At 35.5% G+C, this 23,514-nt stretch overlaps 1 protein-coding gene across 21 annotated transcripts in view; it reads right to left on the reverse strand.

Annotated features, from left to right (window-relative positions):
* Nucleotides 1–23,514, reverse strand: part of INPP4B (inositol polyphosphate-4-phosphatase type II B) — a 794,515-nt gene that overhangs the window by 26,210 nt on the left and 744,791 nt on the right. For 17 of the 21 annotated variants that reach the window (XM_070504813.1, XM_044767204.2, XM_044767203.2 and 14 more), the window contains one exon: nucleotides 21,348–22,729. The exons of 1 other annotated variant lie outside the window; for it this stretch is intronic. In XM_070504813.1, the coding sequence (XP_070360914.1) occupies nucleotides 22,555–22,729 (175 nt within the window). In that variant the 3' untranslated portion in view covers nucleotides 21,348–22,554. Of the gene's footprint in view, nucleotides 1–21,134; nucleotides 21,306–21,347; nucleotides 22,730–23,514 lie in introns of those variants that run through there. 3 more of the 21 variants (XM_070504820.1, XM_070504819.1, XM_070504824.1) reach the window with 1 other exon arrangement.

Raw genomic sequence — 23,514 nt, forward strand, 5'->3', positions numbered from 1 at the left:
ATTTCCCCAGTTTTGCTTCTAATGTTCTTTTTCTGTTCCAGGACCCAGTCCAGGGTCCCATGTTGCATTGAGTTGTCATGTGTCCTTTGTCTCCCTGAGTCTGTCACTGTTCCTCAGCATTTCTTTGTAACTCACAACTTTGACAATTTTGAAAAGTACTGGTCAGGTATTTTGCGATTGTCCGTCAATTTGGATGTATCTGCCTGATAGCTTTTCACTATTAGATTAAGTTTCTGGATTTGAGGAAATATCAGAGTGATGATGTGCTCATCTTATTGGATTATAACTGAGGGTACGTGATAATATATTTTATTGCTAGTGACCATTGGAGTAATGAATAGTAGTGATTTTTCTGCTCTCATTCCTTCTACATTCATTAATTGGAATTCTCTGTAAGGGTATATTGTCTCTTCTTTCTCATTTATTGATGCAGTCATTTATTTTTATCACACATGCTTATTTTATTCTTTGGTTAATAATCCAACACTATCGTTATTCATTTTGTGACTCTAATTGTTCCAACTGTCGCCACTGGGGCTCTTTCAGATTGGCCCTTGTGGTTTTTTGACGTTTCTTTTGTGTTTTGTTTTGATTTTTGTTCTTTTATTTTGTCTTTACTTTCTAGCACCTAAGGATGATCCAGATTCATTTTGTATTTTCTCTTCCCTCTACCCCGGAATAAACCATTTATCCAAGTAGTCTTGGTTCTTAATATTGGAAGACAGAATTTAGAAACCAATATGTAGGTGTTAAATGCACTCATTGCTACTGCTTCTAGGTCCTCTTCATGCACAGAGCTTAGTAATGTGTGTATTCATACCTTTCCATCTGTATACACAAATCTATATTTCTGTATTCGCCTATCTGTGTGTGTACACGTATATATGCATACATGTATGTGTATATATGAATATAAACATATATACCTATAAACATGAGTTTATACTGATAGCTCTGATTTCAATTCAGTCCCACTAAGTAGGGTTTATTCCATCCTTCCTCTTTCCTTACTTCTTTCTCAGACAGGGAGAAACCTAGCTCTCACTATCTACAAAATAATGATGTATTTGTTCAACCACAGTACAACTGTAGTTTCAAAATTCCTAATCTGTACTCACGTGAGAAACAATTTATGAACTAAAGTACAGTGTTCATTGTTCGTTTCCTCTTTAGCCTTACAGTATCTAGTCCAAACACTGTTTTCTTGCCTATTCCCTTCCATGTGATTAGGTCATAGATTTGTAATACAGACGTGAGGCACAGAGGAAACAAAAAGCAAATGGGACATAAATTTGAACTGAATAAACATGAAAATTCAACATACAAAAAATGTGTAAGATATAGTTAAAGTGGCACTTAGAGAGCAATTTAACGTATACTAATTGCTTGTTTTAGAAAGAAGAAACATCTCAAATCAACAGTCTAAGTTGCTTCTTTAAGAAAGTGAAGAATGAATGGTTTCTGGTTCCTCTGTGTATAATGTATTCTATTTTTATGGAGACTATCATGATTTTTTCTTGGTCAACAATTTTCAACAGTTTGTATATGATATGCCTTATTTGATTTTTTAAATCCTTTTTTGGTACTGTATGAGTTTCTTTAATGTGTTTTTGTGATTTTTTGTGAAATTTTGATATTATTCCATACCTCTTGGAAGCTCCATTCTGTTCTTTGTTTACATTTCACTTTTTCTTCCATTCTTTTTCTCTTTTTCTTTCAGTTTGAATAATTTCTATTGATCTGTCTTCAACTTCCCTGATTCTTTCTTTAGCTGAGTCGAGTGTACCATAAGACTCAAGGATAGTTTTAATATCCAACATTCTCATTTGATTTTCTTATATAGTTTCCTTCTCTCACTCTAGTTTCCTATCTGATTTGAATATCATTTATCTGTTACATTAGAACTTTTAACATATTAATCTTAGTTAATTTAAATTCTCTCTCTGAGTCTTCCTACATTAGTGTCATATATGAGTCTGGTTCTAATTGCTTTGTCTTATGCAAGTGTGTTTATTCTTGACTCTTTGTATGCCTTGTAATTAGTTATTTAATACTGGGCATATTTTTTTAAAGACAATAGATACTAAGGTTAATTTTGTTTATGCTTAGAGATGAGCATAGCTTTCCTTCTTCCAGGCCTATTTTATGGGGATTTGTGTAAATCGAACCCAGAGTCAGGCTGAATTTGAATTTTATTGTTGTCATGGATACCCTCTGTGACCAACAGTCTTCAAATTTTTCTAGTGATTGCTTGTGTTTAGGGAGAAGGCTGATTTGGCAGAGGTTATGTCCTCAATGTCTGCTTCACCCTTGGTTTTGGTGCTTACCTTTGTGCTGTACCACAGGGAGGATTTGTCCTTTGCACTTACTCCTCCACCTGGTGTGGTGCTGAGCCTGGCGCAAACTCCCCACCCTCCCTCAGGGTTAGCACTTATTTTTTTCCTTTCTTTCTGCTTTTTCACAGCCACTATGGGTTTCTACCAGTCCCCTAAGGCTAATTAATGCCTTTGTTCCCTACGGAAGTTAGTGGATATTTGTCTGAATGGAGACTCAGTTGTGTGATAAGTTGAAGAAAAGACTTTAATTTGTAGTTTGTGTAATATTGTCCTTGTTGTAAGGGTGAGAACAGTATTTTTTCAGCTCTGAGCTGAAACCAGAAGCCAGAAGTCAATATCAACACTTTAATGTAATTGTCAAGAGAATGTGGCTTTGGGGTGTCATGGTAATAGCCCCAGTAATGTTAAACCTCTGAGTTGGACAGTCTTATCCATCCAGGCCCTAGAAAACGGCAGGACTCCCCAGCAGGAGCAGGATCTTTGCCAGGAAGCCTGTGTCATGTGTTGAAGCAGACCAGACCGTGTGTTCTACAGCTGCAAAACCCCAAAGTAAAGATGAAGAGAGAGGAAGCTACAGTTATGTCCGCTGAGTTTCCTTCCCAAATTCATTAGTCTGATATGTTGCCTTTCCCCTTTGGAGTTGATTGAGTGGGGAATGGAGAGAGACCAGGAATGTATTTCTTAGTGGAAGTCCTCCTATATCCACAGAAGAACAGAGATATCCTCCTTCTTTCACAATAATATTCTCCAACTGTTGTTATATTTATCCATTTCATTCAACCAATAAATCCATGGTCAATCTGGAGGAGGAAATCAGCAATCTGTTAGAGTTGTTCTGTTCCACCTTCCTGAAGCTGCTCCCCAAGGTGATCAAAGATCCTTTGTGGATACTCCTGGGACCACTCTCCTGCCACTAGAGGGCTCTTATACGAGTGATGACAGAATACTGAATAACTCCAAGCCCCCCATTATTTCATTCTCAATTTTATTTCCCATACCAGGTTATATCCATCCACATCGGCCCAAGTAGCATAAGATTCTGTAATAAGATTAAAAACAATGTAAAAGGGAACCAATATAAAATTTCAACAAATAAAGACGCCTAAATTTATTCACGTTAGTAAACTCCAGGGGAGATTTGAAATCTGCAGACTAAGTCCTTGTGTAAGTTACAATGCTAACATGTCAAATTCCAAAAGAATTTTAAAGTGAAAATTCAGATTGTTTTGTCCTTATGAGTTACAAATCCAGGGTTGTTTAGGACATCACCAATTCCTTACTGTGCTCAGTCTCAGGCTGAGGGGTCAACGCGTCTGGGCAGAGTTGTGGTTTCTTCAGCAGCTGCAGTCTACACTGTCATTGGCACGGCGTAGTGTTTTCCCAGCCCTGGAAGTTTATTAGTTTAATGCCAGATCTATTCACTCCTCACATTTAAAGTTTCCAGAGGATTAACAGGAGATGTGTATACAATTGTCGGTGACATGAACTTCGTTTAAAAAACAAGCTATTCCCAGCCCTTAAGGCAGAATTCAGTACTTAGTGTTGCCAAAAACCATACAGAAACTCAAACGGCATTTAAAAAAATAAGATAAATGATGAAAATCTTATTGATTTTAGTCTAACCAGGATGGCCATTAATGTTGATTTTCTGAAGTTCATGATTTATGAAGTTAAACTCAATTAGCTGAAATCTTTTAAAGAACGGTTACCAGATCTCGTTATAAGATTACTACATCTGGGGGAAAGATTCGCCACCGTACCCTTTTTCTCCTCTCTCAGAGAGTGACATCTGACACATTGCTATAATTTTACAATTGTTTTCCCTTTTACATGAATTTTAGTTTTTAGAGCAGTTTTAGGTTCACAGCAAAACTGAGTGGAAAGTACAGAGATTTACCATATACTTCCTGCCTCCCCACATGCACAGCCTCATCTGTAATCAACAATGCTCACCAGAGTGGTACATTTGTACAACTGATGAACCGACATTGACACACCATTATCACCCAAAGTGCATGGTTTACATTAGAATTCAATCTTGATGTTGTGCCTTCTTTGGATTTGACAAACGTACAACGGCATATAGCCACCATTACTGCGTCATACAGAAGAGTCTCATTGCCCTAAAACCCTCTGTGCTCCCTCTCTCCTGCCTAACAGCTGGCAGTCACTGAACTTTGTCTCTGTAGTTTTATCTTTTCCAGAATGTCAAACATTGTAATTGTACAGTTTGTAACCTTTTCAGAAGAACTTCTTTCACTTAGTAACAGGCATTTAAGCTTCCTCCATGTCCTTTCGTGGCTTGATAGCTCATTTCTTCTTAGTTTTACAAATTAAAAAATTTCAATGTTTGTGGTTCTTAAGACCTGGTCGTATGTGAAGTGGCCCTTTTCCATACAGCCTATCTGAAAGTTCTTCATTTCTATTGTTTTTTGCCTTGAGGCACTGTTGTCTGGGACACCAAATTACACTGAGCTTGTCATTACTTCCACCCTTTTATAAGCGCAGGCATTTTGAGCACTGCTTCAAGATGATGGTGGCCACGCCTCTTGCTATACAATCATTCCCTCACCCCCATGTTTGTTTTAGTTGAAACGTCACCCTCAGAAAATCCCTGAGCTGAACCACCAACATCTTGTGCTTAGGGTGAACCATACCTCTGCTGTGAGCTCCTGTACAATTGGGCAGTAAAAGTCTTAATCCATGGCTGTAGCTTACGTCAATAACTTTCAGAGCCAATAACTTTCACATGGCAGTGGGTGACTCTTTTGTTTTTTCTCTTTTAAAATAAATAACGTATTTTAGAAAAGCCCATAAATCATAAGAATAAAGTTTAATGATTTATGCCAAAGTGAATACATCCATGTTATTACTACCCCTATTACTGCCATGCCAGAAGTCATCCCTCGAGCCCTTCCCGTTACTGCTCGTTTCTCCTCCTCAAAATAACCACTATTTTAACTTTTGGCACCATAGACTCATTTTTTGTCTGTTTGAATGTTTATAAATTGAAGTATCTGTTATTTTTGTGTCTTACTTCTTCCACAAAAATTATGTTTGAGCAATTCGTATATGTTTTTATATGTAGCATTAGTTTATTCTTTTTCATTATTGTATATAATTTCAAAATTAATCAGTTCTACTATTGATGGGCTTCTGAGTTATTTACTGTTTTGGCACATTATGAATAATACTCCTAAAAGCATTCTTATAAATGTTTTGGAAGCACATATGTAGGCATTATACATTTCTATTGGATATATACCCAGGATCACTGGCATACATGGTGTATTTGACACCAGGGCAAATCATATTTTAATAAACCTCCCCCCACTACAATAAAATTATTTTCAGTAATAATAAGGTAAAAATAACACACATTATTTTCTTTGTTTGCTCTTTACCTTTAAAACTAGCAATTAATAATTGAAAAAACAATAAATTTCAATTTTAAAGATTTCTTAATTTTAGTAAAATATTACATATGTGAACAACAAATTGCACTTTCAAAACAAATATAGTGTTCCTTTCAGATCACACTATTTTAACATTTTACATTTTATAAACAAGAACTTCAAGAGGTTCTGTAGAGTAAAAGAATTGCGGTGCCTCAAGTTTCATTTTTGTCTTTATAATCACTTCACCATCACTGCAATCATTGCTTGTTTTGAATCTAATATCTTTGCGCAGGAAGATATAGCATAACAGGAATTTGTGACACAAATTTTTATAATTTGGAACTGTAAAGAACTTAATCTTAAAATGAAAACATGCAAATGAGTTGACATTTATTAAAGGGTAAATAGTAAAAATGTGCTGATTTGAAGCTGACATACATATTATTAAAACTCAATATTAGCTGTCTCAATTTTTTAGAATTTAAATCCAGATAAGACTTTTTGGGGAAGAGTATTTGCCCATTGGCATTGTTTACAATTTCTAGGGCAGAGTCATAATAAAATTCAGACCATCTTTTAGTCACTTTTTCCAGTTTTTATGTTGTAAAATTCTCTACAGACCAGGCGTAGTACTCTAATTTCCTTCCTGGGACAGATTTCTCCCACCCCCCCGACCTTGGTATGTCCCTGTCCAGGAGCAGAATGGCTGGTCATGGGGTATGCATGTGTTGAGGGTAGTAGACACTGCCTAGTTTTCAGAGTCAATACAGTAATTTACAATTCTCCTACCAGTATATGTGATTTCCAGCTGTTCCTTATTTTATTACTAGTGCTTGATCTGTCAGGTTTTCAATGTTAACCATTCTGATAAGTGTATATGGTTTCTCAATATGGTTTTAATTTGTATTTGCCAAATGAATAAGGAAGATAAGCACTGTCCATATTTTTGGATATCTTCTTTTGTAAAGTGTCTGTTCAAGTCTTTTGACCTCTAATTGAATTATCTGATATGTTTTCTTTTAATGATTTATAGAAGTTATCTACATATTCTGGATACAAGTACTTTGCTGGTTAGAAATATTGTAGATATCTTCTCTTATTCTAAGTTATTTCTTTACTCTCTTGATGTCATTTGCTCACTACAAGTTACTCATTTTAAAATGATTATAATTTATTAATATTTTTTTCTGTGGTTAGTGCTTTCATGCTCTGTTAAGAAGTTCTTTATTTTAGTACAGACTAATTTATCCATGTTTTCTTTGAGGGTTAGGGCTATTGTGTCCTGTTTGAGAAATCTTTACCTACCAATGGTCATAAAGATAATCTTTATTATTATATAGATGCTTTAATGCTTTACCTATTACGTGAAGACTTAAAATCTTCCTGGAATTGATTTTTTTTTAATGTGGAGTAAGGCAGGGGTCCACTCATGGATACAGAATTGCCTTAGCACCATTTAGTCAATATACCATCTCTTCCCTATTGCTCTTCAGTGTCACATTTGCCACAAATTAAGTAACCGAATACGTGTAGGTTGGTTTCTGGACTTTCGATTCTATATCATTGTTCTTGTCATCTAAACTTGTAATAATACTTAATTAGCTTCCCTTTGTGTTTAGTCTGTATATCTCATTGTGGGAGTGCTACAGATTTGCTCTCCTTATTCAAGCTTGCCTTGATACTATGGTACTCTTTGCATTTCTATATAAATTTTGGAATAAACTCATCAATTTTCACCAAAATAACCTGCTAGTATTTTACTTGGGATTGCTTTGAATCTATAGATCAATCTGGGAAGAATTGGCTTCTTTATCATATTGTGTTTTAGGATCCACGATAGGCTATATCTTCCATTTATTTAAATATTCTGTAATTTCTCTCACTAATGCTTTATAATTTTCTGCATTGAGGTCTTGTGCATTTTTTGTGAAATTGATTTTATTGCATTTGATATTTTTATGATTTAAAAAAAATTTACTTTCTAATTCTTCACAAGCTAGTACATGGAAATACAATTGTTTTCTCTATGCTTCTCTGATATTTAATGACTAGCTAAATTCATTTCTTAATTCTAATATTTTATCACTAATTTAAAGAATTCCACATAAAAAGCCATGTTGCCTGTGTATGATGTTTCATTTCATCTTTTACAATTATCATATCTATATAAATATACAGTGTATACTCTTACTTTTTCTGGTTTCTTACACTCAACATAATTATTTTGAGATTCATTCACATCCTTGTCAACACTTGGTATAGTGAATCTTTTCAATTTTTGCCATTCTAGTAGGTATGGAGTGATATCTCTTTGCGGTTTCAATTTGCTTTTTATTTTAAAATTTTAATTAATTTAAAAATTGAAATGCAATCTAAAAAAATGACATAGTAAAATTCACTCTTCATTTTATACAGATTATGGATTTTAATAAAGGAATAGAGTATATACCACCACAATCAAGGTATAGTTCAATTTAATCATCTCCAAAAATTTCCTCATGCTAGCCCTTTGCAGTCAGGTCCTCCTCTAATACACAATTCTTGGCAACCACTGACCTGTTCTGTTTCTATAATTTTCCTTTTCCAAAATGCCATACAAATGGAAGCATACAGTATGTGGTTTTTTGGTTCTGACTTTTTTTGCCTAGCAAAATGAATTTGAGATGCACCAATATTATATAAACAGTTCATGTTTTTTGTGTCACTGAGTAATAATCCAATGTAGAGAAGTATCACAGTTTCTTTATCCATTCAGGTGATTGAAGGACATTTGAATTGTTTCCAGGTTTGGGCAGCTGTAAATAAAATTTCCATAAATATTTGTACAGGTTTCTATATGAACATGCATTTTCATTTTTCTTGGGTAAATACCTAAGAGTGAGATGGTTGGCTTACATAGTAAACATGTGTTAACTTTATAAGAAATTGTCAAACTGTTTTCCAAAGAAGCTGTATCATATTGCATCCCCACCAGCAGCAAGGATGAGTCCCAGTTGCTCCACATCCTCAAGTGGTATTTCATGGTGGTTTTAACTTACGTTTCCTTACTGACTGATCATGTTGAGCATCTTTTCATATGTTTATTTGCCAACCATATATCTTCTTTGGTAACATATCTATTCAAATCTTTTGCTCCTGATTTTTTTTTTAATTTAGTAGTTTGTTTTCTTATTGTTGAGTATTGAGAGTTATTTATATTTTTAGATAAAAATCCTTTGCTGGCTATGTAATTTGTACATGTTTCCTCCAGTATGTCGTTAGGATTTTACTTCTCTTGACAATGTTAAATGAATAGCAGAAGTTTCTGATTTCAATAAAGTTCAATTCATCCATTTTTTTATGACTCATACTTTTGATGTTATATATAAGAACTCTTTGCCTAACCCAAGGTCAAAAAATTTACCATGTTTTCCTCTAGAAGTTTCATAGTATTATGTTTTATATTTACACTGTAATTGTTTAAATTGTAATTTATATTGTAATTGTGAATTGTTGTACAAGCTTTGAGGTATTCATGAAGATGTACTTTTGCATATGAACATCCAATTGTTCCAGAAACATTTGTTGAAACAGCTGTTCTTGTATTCATTGACTTACCTTTTTACCTTTGGAAATAATACATTGTATTACACTTAAATTGAGTATTGTTAGAAATAAAGACATAAAACTAATTTTTAAAATTGACCTTGTGGTCTGAAACTTTGTTAAACTCATTTATTCTAATTTTTATGAAAATTTGACTAGATTTTCTACATAGTTGATCATGTTGTCTACAGACAAAGATGGTTTTACATCTTCCTTTTGAATTTGAGTGCCTTTTATTTATTTTTTTTGCCTTACTGATCTGACTAGAACCTTCAGTACAATCTACAGAAGTGCTAGGAGCAGACATCTTTGTTTCATTCCTGATCTCATAGAGAAAGAATTCAGTCTTTCACCATTAAGTAAAGATTTTGTGTAGATGCTCTTCATCAGTTGAGAAATTTCCCTTTTACTCCTAGTTTTCTGGTTTTTTTTTTTCAGGGATGAGTTTTGGACTCTAACACATTTTATGCATCTATAGAGATGATCATATAATTTTCCTTTTCTAGTTTGTGAATGTGATGAATTATATTGATTTATTTTGAAATGTTAAACCATGTTATTCCTGTGATAACTCTCACTTGAATTCGGTTGGCTAAAATTTTGTTTAGAATTTTTGCATCATTTCATAAGTGATATTGGTCAGCAGTTTTCTTTCCTTGTTGTTGTCTAGTTTTGATATCGGGGTAATACTGGACTCATGGAATGAAATCTTCCCTCCTATTCAATTTTCTATAAGAAAATGTCATAGGTAGGCAAATATCAAAAAAACAAAAAAGGAAGAAATATAGTAGCTAAACTATCTGTGTCCAGTTGTGTCCACAATCACCAAGCAAATAAGTCACTGAGTGAATGGCAAGTTGTATAATGTGTCTTGGGAGAACACGAACATTATCCTAGAGGATGTTCTTCACTTAAAAACAGGAAACAAAGGTGAAAGGATGTTTATCCCTCTATTTTATTTCTCTTTAAATAGGAAATAAATTCAAGCCTATATTTCTCTTTAGGAGTAAATCAGGGACCTCTGAAATCAAACCCTTTTCTAGAGGCAATGCATACTTCAGAGAACCTTTCATTCCAGTGGATTCAATACTTATTCACAAAGCTAACTAGGGACAGGCATAACGTTAAGCTATCTTCAGTTTACATATGGGAACATGGAAAACACTAACAATGAACTGATTCTCTCAGAGTTAATGGCAAATCCAGACAAAATTAGAAAAATAAAAATACTACTCTCACTGTAGTATTGCAGCTGTTTCCTTAGTTACACTTATTTCAGTGAAATTACTTTTCATTTTTATCTTACTAGAGACTTTAGAGTCTAACTAAATAAAATGCAGTTCTACAGTGAAGTAAATCTTATGAAAATTGGACTGCTTTTATTATAGTTCAACCTCTTAATGTTAGAGCTCGTGAGGGCTTGGTCTCAGGCTTTTTTCTCATTACACTCACTCCTCAGAGGAAGTGGATGTCCGTTTTTCCCATGTCTTTTTCTTTTGGGAATTGCTCTTTCTCAATGCCATATAATGTGGGGGAGCTGCCATTCCAAGTGCCCACTTCATCCACCATTGAGGTGCAGGGGTGGTCCGAACTGGTCCCTCAGAGTCTCCTTCCAGGACACAGTGACTGAACAGAATCCTTTTGAGGATTGATATGGTTGCTGGGAGAGAGAGGATCTGTATTTTCTCACAAAACATAAGCTGAAAGTACCATGTAACCCTGGAACGAGCAGAGACTGTCTGAAAAATTACACTAAGACAGAGGAAAGAACAGTCAAAAGAAAAAAAAAAAAGAAAATAGAGGCGAGACAGCAATAGAGAGGGAGAAAACTGGTATCGTCATTTAAACATGAGGCAATAGATGTGCCGAAAGCTCAATCCTTGCTCTTTTTCAGTTTATGAGACAAGAAATTGCCTTTTTGTTTAAGCTAGTTAAGTGTTCACTTTCAGCCAACAAGTGCTGACTCCTGGTCTAGGTGTTTTTATTCATTGACACGTGCTGTCAGCTTACACTGCTCTGTTCTCACTTCAGTCTTCCCTGAACCCGAGATTCATTTCTATGAATATCCCTGAGTTTCTGCCTGGATTAGATGACTTTGGCAGCTGAACCTACATGTTCCAAGCCAAGCAACTGGTTTCCCATCAAACCTAGTCCTGCCTTCCTCTCCTGCATCTCAGTATGTTACCACCACTTTTCAGTAATTCAAGTCAGAAATGAAACTCACCTTAATTAGTAGCTCCCTCTCTCTCTCCCCGACCACCAACCCATCAGCAAGTCCTGCCTTTCTTACTCCCCACATATTACAGGAGTCTCCATTTCTCTTTATGTTTACTGTCTTAACTCCAGTCCCTTGCCATCTCTCACTGTACTGCAATATTCTTCCAACTGCCTTACCACTCTCAGTTTTGATTCCCTACAATCCAGCCTCCACACAGCACCTGGAGTGACCCTTTAAAAAATATAAGCTAGGTCACTTTAGTCCCCTGCTTGGAATCTCGTAATTGCTTCCAATTGCACATAAAATAAAGCCTGACTTCCTTCCTGGTCTACAAAGCTTTTTCTAATATCATCCCTCCTCCCCTGTCCCCCAGCAGCCCCATACTCTGTGGCCCATGCACTGGCCCCACAAACAATGTCCCTGTTTGTCCTCTCTCTTCCTTTGGCTGGATGATGCTCCTCGTTTAGAGCTCCGTCTAAATGACATCTCCTCAGAGAGACCACCGTGACTACTCTATGTGAAACAGGGAACCCTCGATGTGCTCTATGGCTCTCTGCTAAAGCTTGTAGATCATTTACTTCATATCACACATTTTAATTAATAATTGTTATTTAGTTGATTTTCTTTTTGTCTGCCTCTGTCACTCGACTGTGAGCCCTGTGAATGAAGAACCATGCCTCTTGTCTACTGCTAACACCCTGTGTCTAACCACCTGCCAGTTACATGGAGACTCAGAAGAATCTGCTGAATGAATGAAAGAATAAACAGATGAATGTACAAATGAATGAATGCGTTATACAGGTACAATACAGAAGAGTGAGAACAATGCAGACTAATTCCACTTAGAGCGATGTGGGCAGATCACTTTGGAAAGAAAAGCATACGAGTTAAACCTTAAGCAACAGATTTGGGGATGGTGGGAAGAGAGGAAACAGCCTCAGAGAAAACCTGGAGATAATTTGGGTGTGTGAGTCTGTGTGTGTGTGTGTGTGTGTTTACAGGACATGCACTGTGTACATAGACTCCTAGTGTAAATATGTATAGAGGATAGAACTTCAGAGATAGAAAATAAGCCCTGAGAAGGTAAGGCCAAATTGTGGATTTCATCGAATATCGAACTTCAGTTAGTTTGGACAGAACTATAGTTATGAGGGTAATAAACAATGCGTGTGCAGGAAATAGCTGTAGCAATGAAAGGGGAAAGTAACAGATACGTGGTGATATGGTGGTAAAATTTACAGATCTTAGTGACAAATGGATTATACGTCAACAGAAATGGAGGAGTTAAAGCTGATTCAAGCTTGTGAACCGGTGTGACTAACATATGGATTCCATTAACAAAGACAGGAAACCTAGGAGGGCTGTGTGTGAATTGGGAGAAGAACAATGAAATCATGAATATCTTCAAACACATACATTCACAAATAGCCAGCAGATACCTGGAAAGATGGTGCTGGTGCCCAGCTAAAAAGAAATCAAAGATAAATAAGTTAATCAGCAACAAATACCAAAAACTTTATTGAATATGTCCTATAGGCTGAGGGCATCAGTGAGGGCTCAGTGCAGGAATGAGAATCCGGTCATTTTGAGCAGAAAATAGTTGAGTTCATGTAATAGGGGGAACCTGATGTTTATACAATCAATGGAAAGACTGGAGGAACTTCATGTCAGAAGTGGACCCTTATCAGGCTTCTGACTTCAAGCACCTCTAATCCAGTTTTCAGGAACTCCTACTGCCACTCACAAGAGGGAAAATGCTGCTGCTATGGCTTCCACCATGCTGAAGTCACAGCCACCTCCACTAGCAAACTGGGGAATTGACAATAGATATGAGAGTCCGACTGCTGCTTCCCCTCTACCACAATATGGCTGTCTGCCCATTCTGGTACAGAAGGGGTGAATGCCTTCCACTCCTTGCTATCTTCCTTCTTCCTTTCAAATACGGTATAGGGGGGTCTCATTGGCAGAACCTATGTGATATCCAAAACTTTCATGGTAAGCATACCAAGAAAATGTAGTTTTCAGTCTGCCAACTCTTAAGTTCCAGGTAATGGGACTGCAGGGGCCTAGACTATGATGGCAATGGATGCTGAGTGCCAACAGATAAGACAGCACAATGGGCATTGGGCAAAGGGCTATGCATACATTTCTCACTTACTTTTCATCAAGAAAAACTGAATTAAGTCATACTATTAACCTCATTTTACAGACAAGAAAATATTAGGTAACTGGACATATGTCCTCATCTAGTGAATTCTGGGAACCACGATTTGCATCCAGGCATTCTAACTCAAAAGCTCACATTCCTTAGGTCAGTACTGGAGTTTTCTCCTTGGAAACAATAGCTGAAGACCTCAAAGGAAAGCATATCCAACAAGAAGAGAAGAATACTGAGTCTAGACTTTTGGGCAACTCCTAAATGTAAGAAGCAGGCAGAAGAAGGAGAAGCAGTAGCTGAGAGACTACAGAGTGTTTAGAAAGGAATCAGATGTTAGAAGAGTGCAGCACAAAGTCAAAGTCAAAGGAGGTGAATTATCACCAAGGAGGTGGTTGTTTATGGTCAATTGGCTTAGAAACTGAGAAGCCATCATACTACGCAAAAAGCAGATCATTATCATCATTGCTGTTATTTAATTCTGAAACTAAGGGCTATAGTGACAAAGTCGGATGGATTAGGAGGTAGAAGGGAGCTTTTAATAGTTGAGTACCATATTCCTGGTATTCCACCCAAAAGTGCTTTCTCCCATCCCCTGCCCCTTTTCACTTAGCATTTATTTAAAAACTTATTGAGTTACCCTTACTCATCAGGATCATTGCAAGAACACTCAGTGTTTGTTACATGGAGCCATAGAATCATGCCCATGTGGCTACTTTGGCTTAGAATTGATGCTGGCTTCACATGCTCCAACTACATCCACCACCTTCCTGATCCCACTCTCTGGAGATATCTCTATATAGCCCTGGAACAAATTTCCTGAGTCCCTTGTTGTACTCTGACTTTGAATGGGACTGTCACTCCCTTATAACACTTAAACTTTGCATGGATATTTAATATAACAGAGTATTACCATTTTACTCTTGCTGTCCCTCTGGTTTTACAGCAGGAAGCATTTTGCTATAATTCACTACGCATTGTTTCACTATGGGGCTGCTTATAACCTTGCTCCTGCTCAGATGAAGAAACACACATTAGTATCAACATATATTGATGATGATGACATTACAGAAGAGGAATGTTTCTTGCTGCAAGATCAGATATGTTCTTGAAATTCTCCAGATGGCAAAACTTCATTCCTCTTTTACCTGCAAGCAGGGGTCTCATTTGGTTAATTCTTTTGCAACAAGATCTAATTAAAACTCTTTGGGATTTGCCTTCTACTATCAGGTGCTATATTGAATTATAAATGATCAGATCCAAATAGCTACATGGAAAAATTGTCTCCAGTGCTCAAATGACTCTACATGTATTCTGGACTACAAAGATCAGTGATTTGCCCAAGGTTGAAGCACTGACATCTGGTTCTTGAACCTTTTTTAAAATCGTGGTTGATCTTGCTCCCGCAGAATAACAACTCTGAAAGGTGCATTCTGCTAGTGAATATGAGACTAACATGATATCAACGTAAAACTTGCACTGTAATTGTGGTCCAGCATAAAATTAGTCTGTTCTCTTTGACATATTGTTTAGCCTGCCCTTCTAATATTTTAACTAATGTTTAGACATTGCTATACTGATGAAAATGAAAAAAATATATATAATAGGGAGAAAAAGACAGAAACATAAAAAATAAAAATCACATTTATTTAAACAAAAATATACACACAATGTACAATGAATATGGTTTACACAGAACAATAAAACAAAATGATATTTCTTCAAATGCCAATATAAGATTATCTAACCTATTTGTGCCTCATTTTCTAGGAATACAAATTATTGGTTTATGTAGAATATAAATTTAACATAAAAAACCCCACAAATCCCAATGTTTCAGATAAGTACCACAAGAATCTGAAAATTAGGTGTTAGATTAAATAAAATAAAATATTCACATGAGAAATATATGTGTACAAATGATTGCACGTGTGCAGAGAAATGGGAGTGTCTATATAGTCATAGACAAATGGAGTCTGCCTTTTAAAGGTTTGAAAGTTCTTTGACATGAAATATTTTTTAATATTGGTAGTGATAGCATCATAAGAACTATATAGATAATACAGCAACCTTGCCAATATTTGAGTCAATATCGCCTCCTAGTCAATGAAACGACACCAAGTCATCATTAAAGATGTATGGTTGGATTGTGCCCTTTTATGACCTTGGAGTAAGTAATTTAGATGATTTTAGGAAGATTGTGAATGTGTATGAAAGTGCAACATATTCTTAAAGAGCTATATTTTCTAAAAGATAAGCAAGATATGGTTTCAGGCAACATGACTTGTATGCGGTCTTCTCTCCCTTGACATTCACACTCTCTGGGTACTATACTTCATTGTGAGCCTTTTTTTCCTTTTTTAATTTAAAAATATAAATAGTCATGTAATCTATAAAAAATTCAAACTCAGGAGAGCTGATTACATGTTCATTTTTTTTGTTGGTTAATATTACCTTACAATTTTTTCCAACTCCTTGTTACTAAAAGTCAGATATGATTTTTCTTTGACATCAAAAACGCTTTAGACTTTCTCTGACTTGCTTAGAAATAAAATTCAAAGAGTGTTTCATCTGCACTATGACTCAGAAAGTAAAAATCCAAACTCTTATACCTCAACTCAATACCTAATTGGCCTGCAATATTTTATCTAAAACATTAATTTCATTTTCTGTTCTTAAAGACAGTTATTATTTGTAGCATCTGTTTGGAGAGGAAGTTCTAACTTAAAACAACCAAAGAAACAAAAGATATAATATATTGGACTTGCTTTACAAAGCAACGGAAAATAAATATGGGGGTAAAAAGCATAGCTTTTGCAGATTGCAGCTGGGCAAAATGAATGTGAATTCACACACTAAACTGTCAATCAATTACACAACTCTCAGCAAATCATTCTCTTCAGTAGTGCATAATTTCTAAACCTTCCAGCTATTAGGGATGCTTTGCGTTCAATATGTTCATTTCCCTCTGTAACTGTTGATTATAGTTTTTCACAGATCAGTTTCTTAAATCTGTGATAAAAGTTAATTTATTTCCTGGAGGATTACAAAAGACGCCCTTTATATTGAACTGAACAATTGATAGGCCATCCTGTTTGGAAATCAAACACCTAAAACATCTGTGTTGATTTAGCATACTGCCAGAGTTTAATTTGTTTAATCTAACAGTTTGGGTTCCAATTGAGCCATATTTACTAGAATTGGCACACAGTAATATGTTACTGTTTTTAGTGCTTTTAGCAAATACTAAAATTATAAACTTAAAAAATTGATACTGAAGCACATTTTCAGTAATACTCTAATTAGGCTGACATTTCCCTGAATTTAGCCCGGAGTTGTTATTGCTTACACTAAAGCTCCATTGCTAAGATTTCCCTTGCCAAACATCATAGAGAGATACATTTTTAAGTGCATCTCTATGATTAAATAATTTAATTATGAATAAAATATAAACATCAAATATTACTTATAGACTAATAAGAGTCTTTAAAGAGAGTAAAAAGCAAAAGAAAATTACACCGATCTGAAGATAAGTGATTGCATTTAATGTCATTTTAATAATTTGATCCTGCTTCCAATTGTTTGTTATTTTCTGGAGAAAAAATGATGGCGGCATTCAGTTGTGTGCCAGTAAATGTTTATCCACTGGCTTTCCAGGAATTAAAAACCCTGATTTGTAGCATTTGGCAGTTTCTGTGGTGTAAATACTCCCACTGGGGTCAATTTCAAGCTACCAACGTGATGTTACCGAAGGTGGAGCCAGGAAGATATGCACAGTAATGCATCTCTATAATATACTATTTCAATTGTACAGATACAATTAACACAAATAACCTCAAGAACATAGAAAATTTGTAAAAGGTAGTAAAATAGGAAGTAGTAAGTTTTATCTTTGCTTTTAATAAAATTTATTCAATTTTATTTCATAATTTAATATTTAACCATAGTTGTGTTTTACTACTGGCTTACAAAATTGCTGAAAATTTAATGATTAACTCTCATGAGTAAACGTGAGCCCGTTCTAGCACGTGACCCGTATCGTCTTTTCCTGGCACATATCAAACTTTACATTGGGGGGGATTTGGTTTGCTTAGGAAGAAAAGCATTACTGTATACAAATCTTTTTCTTTTATACCTTGAATCTTATTTTATGCAAAATACCAATCTTACTTGAGGAAAAAAAAATGGGAAGCATCCTCCATCTAGATGCTAGCTTTTATGACTTGAGGGTTCTTTAGAAGAGGTGTTAGTCTTATAAAGCAAGGACTGGAGGTTAGGTATGTGACAGGCTGCTCTAACTGGGTGCTTGGTTATTTTACCACAATTTGTCAGCTGGATCAAATGGTTGCTCTGGCTCACTGGATTATTAGACTGACCAAACTATTTACACTGAAAGATTGTTTTGGCAGAGTGTAGACAAACCCAAGGTGATATTTACAAGAAGAAAACAACCGCATAAATGAATGGGTGTGTCTCAGGGTGGTTCTGCTTCAATCAAATATTTTAAACTTTTATGTTCAGCTGCTTTATGGACCATTTCCTGGTCCTGGATCTTTTGTCACCGGGTCAAAGGTAATCATGATTCCACCTTCCCTTGTTTTAAAATATATTTTCTGTAAGACTCTGCAATTGGCTAATACAGAATTGATATCTACATTTGATAATATTAGAGGGGAAATGTTTTTGAGGAAAAAAATTTGTTTGGAAATGTCATTTTCTTGGTTCAGTTTCTGGCTCAACATGATCTCCTACAATAGGCCGGCTGGTGTGTCTTTAAACAAAAATACAGATAGAAAAGAGTGACTGAGGCTGTGTTTGTACAAAGGAGATTTTCAAATTTTTTGTATAACATTGGTTCTTGGATTTAGAAAGCCTTAACAACTTAAGAAATAGTGAGGATGCTTTCTAAGGATACTTGGAACATCTCTCAGGAAAGGAGCAATATTGCTGATATGAAACAGAAATTTTCTTAATGAAATCCACTTTTATTTTTTATTTATTTATTTTTTGTGTGTGAGGAAGATTGACCCTGAGCTCACATCTGTTGCCAATCTCCCTCTTTCTGCTTGAGGAAGATTGTCACTAGCTAAGATCTATGCCACTCTTCTTCTATTTCATGTGGGCTGCCTCCACAGTGTGGCTTGACGAGCGGTGCAACGTCTGTGCTCAGGATCTGAACCTGCAAACCCTGGGCCTCCGAAGCAGAGCACATCAATTTAACCACCGTACCACTGGGCTGGCCCTGATGAAATCCACTTTTAAAAGCATGCACAAATAGAGGCTTCCTATAGGGAAATGCAGATGACTATGTCAATAATAAATAAAAACTTGTATGCATTTGTATTAGAGTAAGTTCTATTCTATTTGACGTTTATATTAGCACTTACTAAAAAAGAAAAAAGGCTTTGAAATGTCTTCCAAAAATAGAAAACGTTATCGTTAGCTTTTTAGTTAATAAATATTTTTTCCATATTTAAGTCAAGAGCTTTCATTTCTAAAAATACAAATAAAAATTATTGTTTATAAGAGTATTTGCAGGATGATAAATCACTTAAGGTCTCTTGGAACTCAGATTACCATTTGATATACTGAACGAGGCTTCATAGTTATTCAAGAAAACCTGTGTCATCCCAGCCTCTTTACCTTAAATCCAATGGGATAACGAAAATAACCACAAATCCTACCATTTTCAAATGAAATTGAACAATTCAAAGATTATATTTAATCATTGAAATGGAGAATGAGGTATAAAGGAGAACACTAAGATAACTTTGTCCATAAGTAGATCCACAATACACAGCATCTTTTTATTAAAAAGGTTGTAAATTGTTTGGCAATTGCCTTGAGTATAATGCCCACAAGTCATTTGCTGAAATAATAGATTGATAATTTTAGTATTAAAAGCCCCAAAGGGTTATCTAAAATTTGTAATAATTTGAAACACCCAACACAAGCCTAGAGATCTGTTTGGAACCCTAATTTCAAAAGGCATCTTAGTCAAGGAGCTATCATATTAGCTATGGAAAGCCCCATAATATCATCTGTTGAACGTGGCCATAGGTAAGGGATGTCTATGAAATAAGCCTCTGGCATTTCCAAGGAAAATTATGCTCTAGATGGCATGCTCCTCTAATGAGAAAGAAGAAAGAGTAAATTCTTAAAATTTGGAGAAAATAAATTTCATTTGTTCACACCTTTGTACTCTAAGCTTCAATTCCAGCAATAAATGCCAATTTCTATCTAATTAACTAGCATTCTCCCCTAATTTTCATGTATATTTAGCATGGCAATATGGAGAAGAGTCAAGCCACAGACAGGGAAGGTAAGAAGAGATTGTAACCACAATTCTAAAATTATCTCGCTGGGAGGTTAGGGGCATATTTTCCTTTGTGCCTTATTTACCCATTTATAATGGTGTTATACAAGATGATGCCTAAGTTAACCTCTAATCTGGAATTTTAGAAAGCTTATGGGGTTATTTTATTGAGTAAGGACAAACTGGAAATTCAGGTTAACAGAAGTAACTGTTTTGGTTTATCATTAGTTGTGGTTGCACATGTTTTAAAATGTTTCTTCACATACACTAATCTACACCAGACAATGCATACTTACACTCTCTATATTCTGTGCCAAGATGACTGATAGAAAACATCTCAAAGCTATTTTACTGACTTTCATGAACTTGACTACATAAAGTTCAGACTGATAGAATTTTTATCCTGGGCATCAACAGGCTGATCATCTTTAATTTCCTTGCAGTTTCAGTCCCTCGCAATGTTTTGCCTATTATACCATTCAACTTTTTCTATTGCCACTTCTACAACTGGGCCATACAACCCAAGTCAGAGTTTTGAAAAGATACCATGCTTTTGAAAAGTAACTTTACTGTTCATCTGCCTGTTTAGGAGGAGAAGTTACACCTCTGTTGGATGACACAAGTCTTTACAAGCACACTTGTAAATCGTTCCATAGTCAAGATCATGAGTTAACTCTACCTAATTTCAGTCCACCAGAAAAATACTTTTTAAATCCCACAGATGGGCTCTAAGGTTATGTGTGAGAAAGGCTGTGAAATAATATCTCCAAGTCTCTCTGCCCTTTACACTCTCCTATCTTCATTTCGGAGGGAGAGTGTCACTCTCTGAATCACCTCTAGTCCTCTTGTAGCAACCTGTGTTTTCTCAGGATGTCTTTCCTTAAAATACTTAATGAATGAAATTTACACTTTCCGAGCTGATCTCAACCAGCGGGGGTCCATACAGAGAAGCTTAGAACTAGAAACACAGTATTATTTTAGAATTATTTTAAATGGGTTTCTTTCAGAAAAATATACTGATAACTAATTCAGTAATTTCTAGATTGGGGCACACATTCCTGATCACCTCCCTCCACAAATTTATGACAGTAAAAAAAAATAAAAAGGTGGAGATTATCCAACTGGAGCATATTTGTGTTCCTGTTTATTTACATGTTGGTAAACTTAGGTGTCAGCTTTTCCGTAAGTCCCCTCTGGAGGTCTGTAGTACTTGGGGAAAGCCATCAGCTGTAGCATGTTGAAAGCATACTTTCTGCATTTGATATTCTTCAGTACATTCTCTATGCGGCATCCTTCTCTGGTGAAAGGGGAAAAAGTACAACTTCATGAAACACAGAATAAAGAAATATGCTTTATTTGTTCAATGCAGAGTTGCAGCAACAGTCCAAGTAAAAATAACAAAGATTCAACTCTACATTTTTTTTTTTTCACAAATGATGATACATCTTACAAAATTAAATCCTAGGCCAGGCCCAATACCATTATTGCCCACGGAAAGAGATGATTAAAGTCTCTTTGCTCTTAACAGATATTTAAGGTTTAATAAACTCTTTAAATATACTTTGCTCCACAATACAGCTTCACTTTAATTTCATAAATATATCTGCCTTCTTCTATCTTTTTCACAAATTAATTTCTCAGTCTCTTTAAAACACATTAAAATCTATATGTAGCCCTAAGGATGCAGGTTCTAGGAATAAGGCATTTAATTGATTAAGTCTGGCCCTATAGATTTTTAAAGGAAAGTTTCATTTCTATTTTACTTAATTACTTTAGCTGTGCAACAAAGAGAAAAAAATGGCTTTCTGGACATCCTGGTCCAAGCCTCAGCTTTATGGAGGAAGAATGCTTGTGCACGGAAAGTACAAAAGTCACAGGTGCGGAAAACGGTGCCTCAAGACACAAACAAGACCTTGTTAAAAAGAATAGAAAAGTACTCTGAAAGCCAAATCAACCAAACAATAGTTCCAAACAGGTTAATTTAATTACAAAACATAAATAGCCATTCTCTCCATAAAGTTTCTTGACAGAAAAGGGTTAATTGCGGCAAGGAAATAACATAACTAACAGGTTAAGAACTCAAACAGAAGGTTCTATCAGCTGATGGAAACAGTGACATTAGCACAGTGGAAACAAAGTCTGGAACCTCCCACATCTCTAGGACTTGTCTCAGGGTTTCAATGTGTTGTGCAAATTCAATCTGAATTTCTTTAATAACTTTAATGGGAAGAGGAACAGGAGGTGCAGAACTTCAAGCTTTCAGGATTCTGTCTTTGTCTTATTCCAAAGACAGTAGTTTAAAAATTCTTCTCGAGCTGGTTAACAGTGGGAAACACTTTTCCATGAACAAAAGAGCAAAATAATTCACTTAATGCATAGTACTTCTCTTTTTAGATTTTAGGAAAAACAAAGAAAACACTTACAGTTCAAACACTGGTTTTGTTTTTAAATTCTGTGCATCTGAAAATGTAGAAATATTACAGCATCGTCCCCATAATTTAAAGTCCATTGTCATTTGTAGAAAAGAAAGGAATACAACGTAAAACTTATTGGTATTTGGCTAACAGTAACGCAAGACTTAAAATAAGCCACACAACTAGCAGGTGTGAGCTGACAAGCAGCAAGGCGACAGGATAGAAGTGTCGAGAAGTTGGCTTGTTATCAGTTAGACAGCCTGTTTCAGGATCATCGGATTCATTCAGTGCTCCCTGGGTTTGTCTGCTGTTAAACAGGGCGGATTTAGGGGAGAAAAGAAAATAGTATAGCATTCATACAGTAAAGAAACTCAACCTTAAATATTCGGAAATACAACATACTGTCTCATACAATACAGCTGTTTCAGATGAAGTTTTTATGCTAAACAGCCCCAAATGCATCCCGTATACTTTTTTCTGACTGTATAACATTGGCAAATGTATTAAAAAAGGAGATTCCTTAGAGAACATTATGATGATATTCACATGGGTTGAATCTGTATGTGCAATGGAGAATCAAATAAGCATAAGAGCACCAATAAACAAGACCACGTGAATAAGACTAAAATACGGGTCAGCCCATAAAAAATAATCTGATAAATGCATCTTTGGAAAATGAAATGAGATACACAGTATGTAGTGAAGCAAATGGATCTGTCTGGCACATTTAAATACATGTCTCTTGGTATTGTACCTATATAATGCACTTAACATTATAAAAATGATTTATGGAAGTGGTCTGGTATTTAAAATGAACGAAACATCTGACATGTCATCCTTGCCAGCCATAAGATTAGTTTAACAAAACCCAACTCGGTGCCCTTCTGTTAACACAGCTCATAAATTATGTTTTCTCTTGCTCATTTTACTTAGATGAGGCCAAATCTATCTCCTATGGACTCCTGATCTTAAAAGAGATCCATATTTGCAGAACGACACTTTGGAAAACAAAAGATTGTAAATTCCCAGGTGGTGTATTTTCTGTGTAAGTAAAAAATGGGCATTTGTAACTGGGCTTAAAAGCAGCTCCAA

Source organism: Equus asinus, chromosome 3, assembly GCF_041296235.1.
Source record: "Equus asinus isolate D_3611 breed Donkey chromosome 3, EquAss-T2T_v2, whole genome shotgun sequence".
NCBI lineage: Eukaryota > Metazoa > Chordata > Mammalia > Perissodactyla > Equidae > Equus > Equus asinus.